The sequence below is a fragment of the Rhizophagus irregularis genome, chromosome 4, assembly GCF_026210795.1.
Source record: "Rhizophagus irregularis chromosome 4, complete sequence".
NCBI classification, from domain to species: domain Eukaryota; kingdom Fungi; phylum Glomeromycota; class Glomeromycetes; order Glomerales; family Glomeraceae; genus Rhizophagus; species Rhizophagus irregularis.
Window position 1 is genome coordinate 2,018,473 of NC_089432.1, and position 7,132 is coordinate 2,025,604.

At 24.5% G+C, this 7,132-nt stretch overlaps 1 protein-coding gene across 1 annotated transcript; it reads right to left on the reverse strand.

The window, feature by feature from the left end:
* Positions 1–397: 397 nt before the first annotated feature.
* On the reverse strand, positions 398–2,256 carry OCT59_023798 (uncharacterized protein; the record flags this gene model as incomplete). Its single annotated transcript, XM_066134968.1, has 7 exons — positions 398–441; positions 507–542; positions 610–648; positions 724–1,546; positions 1,636–1,649; positions 1,785–2,112; positions 2,203–2,256. 7 exons carry the CDS (start codon positions 2,254–2,256, stop codon positions 398–400), a joined length of 1,338 nt encoding a protein of 445 aa, XP_065991043.1.
* Between the last annotated feature and the right edge of the window lie 4,876 nt (positions 2,257–7,132).

Sequence of the window (7,132 nt, forward strand, 5' to 3'; positions counted from 1 at the left end):
TTCACTCTTTCACAAATTTGTAAGTTATAAAATATAAACATAAATGAAAAAAAAATGAATTTTAGTTAACTTGGTCCAACTACCTTAAGTATTAACCAAAACCATTTATTATGCGTAAAATGATATAATCAAATGAAATTTCACTAAGAATTTGTAACAATTATCATTGAGCAAAGATACATTAAGCGGAATATTTGAACTTACTGTATTACAGTTTTATGTTTAAAATCTTTATTTATATAGAATATTCTTAAATATAAAATCCAATAAATCTATATGTGCTATATATTATAAAATTTATAAAGTATAAATGAAAAAAAAAATAAAAGTAAACTAACTTCAATATACGAATTAATTTTTAAACTATTTAACTTTAACTTTCACATAAAAAGAAACTTCATTCAATATTATCTTCACCATCTTGACAAATTTCATTTAGTTCTATAAAAAAAAAATAAATAAATTAGATATAGAATATTAATAAATTACAAATAATAATAACTTACCTAATTCACTTAATTGAACATCCAAGCATTCTGAAACTGCATATTGTATTTAAACGTTAATAAATTTAACTAAAATAATTATAATAATAAAGGGAATACTTACTTGGATTTACTGATGTTGATTGAGCAGTATAATTAGTGTCTATTAAAAAATAAAAAAATAACATTAATAATGTAAAATGGGATTATATGATAAAACAAAATGAAATTTAATTACCTGAACTGAATTGAAATGAAGAATTTACTGGTTTTGGAAGACTATTGAAATTTAAAAGTCTACTAGTATAAATTGCTTGTGGATGCGTTTTGAAGCTTTTGGATTTATCTTCATTTGACCTGTTTTTGAATTTTTCTTTTCTAATTTTATCACATTCTTCTATTTGAAAATAAATTTCACTATTTTGACCACTACTCCATCCATTTAGTGTTTGATACAACTCTTTAGTTGTTGGTCTATTTTTCATTTCAGCATCCCAACATTTTATTATCAAATCTGCAAGTAACTTTGGTATGTCATTAGAAATTGTTGGTCTAAGTCCTTTACATATTTTAATGGCTAAAAATTCATTATGAGGAATATCATTAAAAGGAATTTCTTCAGAAAGAAATTCGTTCATTATTATTCCAAATGAGTAAATATCTGCTGCTTTTGTATATTGTTGTCCACGTAAAACTTCTGGTGCCATATATGGTAATACTCCACAAATTCCTTCTTCTTTAACTGTTTGCTTTATATTCGCTGGTTGACACATTCCTAAATCACTTATATATGGACCATATTTAAATAATATATTACCTGAATGAAAATCTTTGTGAACTTTTTCAGCATTATGTATATCTAAAAGTCCTCTTGCAATTTGTTGTAATTTATCAATTTTAAATTTATAATCTATATAATTTTCAGATTTATTTAAATAATTTCTCAAATTTCCATTATTACAATATTCTATAACCATCATATACTCTTTACTATTTGGATCTTGAGTAATTCCAAAACATTGAATAATATCTACAAGATGAATCTGAAGATGAGATTTAATCTAATTATCATCAAAAAGGAAAAATTTTATTAATAAATAAATGCAAATAACACAATCTTTATATATAAGACAAAGTAAGTTTAAATTACCTCATTTAAAAAATCTGAACACATATCAGAAGAATTATTCAAACTTTTCAATGCATATTCACTATATTTAGTAATTCTATCCCATTTTTGATTTTCAATATCCCAACTATAAATATGTCCTTCAGGCCATTCAGCCGAATAAATCTTACCAAAACCACCTTCCGCAATATAAGTGATATTTTGAATTTTTTCAAAAGGTATCCATTCAAGATATTTTTTACAATATACAGCATTAAGTTGTGATTGCTGTATAAATTCATCAATATCTTTATTTCCACTAGTCCAATTTTTAAAGTTATCTTTAGATCTTTTAGCATTACAAGATTGGCACCATTTGATTCCTGTGCCAGGTTCTTTACATTCTCCACATATTCCATACACTTGTTTTCTTTTTTCTAAATCTCCTATATAAACTACTCTTTCATCTACATTTTCTGATTCAATAGTTGAATCAATAGTAGGAATTGTAACATGAAGCTTTTAATAGAAAAAAAATTATTAATATTTTTAACTACAAAAATTCAATTAAAATATTTATAATTATTAAAAATATTAAATTGCCATTACCTGATATTTACTTTTATCAGTATCCTCCCATAAATTTTTTGGGGTTTCATCCATATTAATTGAGCTGTGGATTATAATTTTAATTTTAGTTAATATAAATAAATAACTACGTTACTCAAAAATAAATTTCAGAATTATTATGGGAAAAAGAAAAAAATTTTAAATTGAACGAAGTGCGCACATTTGTATTACTTATTTGTATTACTATTTGTACTACTATTGTATACAAAAATTGATATTTTTGTAACAAAGAAAATTCGTAAGCAGCAGCTGATCATCATAAAAAATAAATCTAACCCGAAATGGTTAAGATGAAAAATGCGAAGTAAAATTATTTTCGGTAATCTATCTATCTAATTAAAAAAATTGTGTCATATTTAGATTACCCTGTATAAATAATTTGAATTGTGTAACATTGAAAAGTGTGCGTTCGATCTATCATATCATAATTATATCATAATTAACTGACTACGATAACAAATCTTTAAGCTAATACATTACAGTTAATTAAAATTTTAACTGTATTTTTTTTTATTCTGATGGATTAATTACTAACAAAAAAAAAGTATAATTTCTCTTATGCATTTATTTGTGGTCATTTCCGCTCTCTTAGTTACGTTACCACGAACTAATAATTTTTTTCAGTTTTTACCAAAAAACCGAAACTACCTTTTTAGTCTTTTTTTTATTAATTTTTTTATCCCTCTTTTTATCATTATTGTTTCTTTTGGTTAACTTAACCAAAATTTTTTTATTCTTATTGGATTTTTTTTCAGGGGATTTTTTTTTAATCAGGAATTTATCAAAATTTTGGATTTTTTTTAAATAGTTTATTCTTTTTTTTGGTTTGGGTCAAGACTATAGAACTATGTCCTACGGCTTTTTGTGAGATTTTTTTTAGTCAATGATATTGTTTCTAACTAATAAATTCGTGTGAAATTTTTTTTTTTAGTGAGAATTTTTTCCGACTAATAAATTTGTGAAAATTTTTTTTGATATTAACGATAGATATTTTGTAATTAAATCAATAAATTTTTTGATAAATCTATATAACTAAAAAACTATATACTGTAACTTAAAAAATTTGTCTGACGTTTGGATTAGTCTCTGCATAATAATTTGAATTGTGTAACTTGAAATCCATGCCATATAATTAAAACCTGTGACATACCTCCACCTGATCTATTTATCCGTGTACATTCCAATCAACTAATACAGTTTCATTTTACCTTCAAACTGAAAAATATTTTTTTTTTTTTCGAATTATTGCAAAAATTTTTTTCGATACTTATTTTTTTCAGATTCCTTTTTTTTTCAGAAATTTCCCTTTTTTGAACCGATTTCTTTCTTTATCCTTTTTCTTTCCCCCATTAATTTTTTTTTCTTTCAATTTTTTTTAAAAAAAAATCAATAAAACATGTAGATTAAGATTTTCAATTAAATTGAACGCTGGATAAATAGTTTCCCTGTAAAAAATCTGATCCGTGTTTTATCTTTCCATGTTTTTTCCGTGAATGTATGTATCATTTTCATGGAATTTATAGCCTTAAATCATGGAAATTTCATCTCGCTAACACGGATATCCGTGAATGTATCATTTTCACGGAATTTTTACGGAAGACACGGAGAAATAATGAAAATATTCGAATAAAAAATTTTTTATAGGGTTTGATTTTCAAATTCATAAAAATCAAAAAAAAATTGATATTTTTACAATATTTTATAATTAATTAATTGAAGAAATTGTTGATTTAATAATAGACTAGTATAACCAAATCCATATCCAAAATTCTCTAAATAATCACCAGATTTTTGATTAAAAATTTTTAATTCAAATAGTTTAGTTAAATTAATAATTTTATCGAATAAAATGAGTATTCAAAAGAATAATAATAAATGAAATGAACAGATTTCTAATACATTTAACGTTAATTGTTCAAATATTATTCCTAAGTTGATTATAAGTTTAAAAATAATAAGAAATAATTAATTAATTAATATAAATATTTATAGTATTTTCATAATATTTAAGTTTTTTCAAGAATACTTCTAAAAAATTAATCAATTTTTATTGATAATTATTTTTTCACAATTCTTAATTAATCCGAATTTCACTCTACACTCAACCATCAAATCATTAATACAATACATATTTTTTGTTAAGTAATTATTACAATATTAAATTCCTAATTATAAACAAAAAACTTCTTTAATTTACTTAGTATTACATTATAAAACTAAATCTTTCTATTTAAAAAAACTCATTGGTCCCGGCGTGAAGCAACGGGTGACAGCTAGTGTAGATCATATAATTTTTTTTTCTGTATTTTCAAAAAAATAAATAGCAATAAACCTAATTGGCCACGCAAACTAATGTTTTCGGTTCACTTCACCCGGCCGGGTCACTTTTTCAAAATTTGACCAAAAAATTTTTATATGTAAAATTTTTTTTCACGTGATTTCAAGTGATTTTATTGGTTAAATCTTAATTATTATGAATAGCACTTTAAAATCTGCTTAGATGACAAACATGAAATTGATATATCATTAGAAAAATCCTTCATTTTTGTCTCTTTTTCAACTGGTAGAACCTTCCCAATCTCTTAAAGTTACAGAGTTGTAACATGTATGATAGGCATTTTTAGTAACAAACTGGAACGAAATTCATCCAATTATAAACTAGTAAGTCACGTGACATATAATAAAAATTTTTTATTAATAAAAAATAAAACCCGGGTCCCCGGGTCAATTTTAAATTTTAATGTTACGTGAACCGAAAATATTAGTTTGCGTGGCCTATAATAGAAAAATCATTGCCAAATTATATATCAAAAATAAATTACTTTGGAATAAAAATTTTAATTAATATATTTTTAATTAACGAAAATCAAGGTGGATACAGATTATAGTTTGCACATACAGTAACTTTACGCTAGGAAGATAAATAATAATATTGTATGGTTGGTTTAAATGAACCTTGTTTAGTAAATATGATAAATGAAAGAAAATGTAAGGTATTTCATACTATTATCCGTATGGAGAAGATAATATTATGAAGATGATCAAACATTGAATGATCGAAAATTTTATTGTATATACAGTACGTAAATCAATAATAATCTTGAAAAGTTTATTATGCAATTTTAAATTGAGTAAATTTTAAAATAAAAAGAAAATTTATTTATCATTTATCTTAAATGATATTTATATAATTATGTATTAAGAGATATATTTTTTGAATTGAGACCATAATCTTCCATATTACCTTTGCATTAATCTTACCAATCTTTGATGAGGCGTAAAAAAATTGAGAATGAATAAAGTGTGAAAATTGTATTAATGAATCCATTTCTACAATAAAAATATTATTAAATGTTTTTAAAAAGAACAATCTAACGGACTACAGGTTTCATGAAGATAAATACATCATATTTTGAATATTGTATTTTATAGAGAATTTTTCAAAATTAATGCAAAAAAATGTCAAATACTTCACGCAAACGAATATAATGCTCAAAAGTTGGAGAATGTTGAGAATGCCAATAGAAATTTAGTTGGTTTGATAGGTGCATGTTTTAAATTTATTTACAAAATTACATTTCTATTAATTCATATCAGCATAAAACTATAGCTTATGACATAATTGAGTGAATTCATGATAGTAATGCAAATTGAGTTTTTACACAGGAAATATTTATATTCACAATATCATAATTCCTAGCATGCTTTTGCGTAGAATGTAAAAGTCCTCTATTCCACTTCGGACAATCAAAGATCAATCTTTAGATCATACGTCTAGTAAATAACGTTAAAATGAGCATCAAATTAACTATAAATTTAAAAAGAGAAAAAGTGAAACATTCACGAGACAATTAATTCAGCTATAAACTTTTGAAATAGCTAAATGTTTAATGCTTTCATTAGAGAGTTTTTTTTGTTTTTTTTTTAAAAAAAAAGACATGAAAAAAATCGTAACGAAAAACAAAAATTTTTTTTTATTCGCTTGTAAAACTAATTATGATCAAAGTTATCCAATCAAAACCGCAACTTTTCATTTATGACAGAATTTTCTTTCACTTATATGTAAGGTTAATGAAAGTTTAATAGATGGATTGAATATTATCCTTATATTTAAATCTTTTCTTCGAAGCGGTTTTAATTTTAATTAGAAATTAAAGTCAGTAGTAGTACATATAAACTAAGTATTACTGTGTATAATGAAAGCTTGATTAAAGCTTAATGAACAATAACGTAGATTATTATTATATCATTTCTAACTTATTATTATATTATATTTGCAATAAGCAATATTATTGATGGAACTTATTGTGTTACGTTCAGTTTATTTTTATTTTTATTTTTATATTTCACGTGAACTAAGTCACAGTACAAATTACAAGGGCTAGCTATAAGAAAGTCAAAAGCAATTTAAAAAGAACCGTGAACCAAACCGCGAACAGGCCGCGCCACCCTGGTGTACGAAAATAAAAGAAACCTGTAGCGATACTCTAACAAAAGGTAACGCCCACACTAGAGTAAAAAGGCTAAGGAATTAAAAAATAGAATTGAAAGAACTATCTAAGAGTAATAATATTCGATAAATTGTAAAAAGAAGAAAAATATTCTATATTATCAAAAAGTGAACTATCTCTATGGGGTTCCCATGATCCTGAATGTAAAAAGTTACTGGAAGTCCAGCGAATGTAAGAAGTATCATCTATACGAGTTAGTTGCTTCATATACGGAGGGTTGAAGCACAAACCGCGACGGCCCTTTGTTCGTGTTGGTGTAAAGGTAGAGTTTTCTTTTTCTTGAAGTTGAATAAGCGATAATAATTCTTTTTCTTGCGTTTGTTAATACCATGTGAAAGTTCCCGTTTTTTTGAAGCGTTCTTTCCAGGTCATGGGTTTTAGATCACGTATTAAAGTAT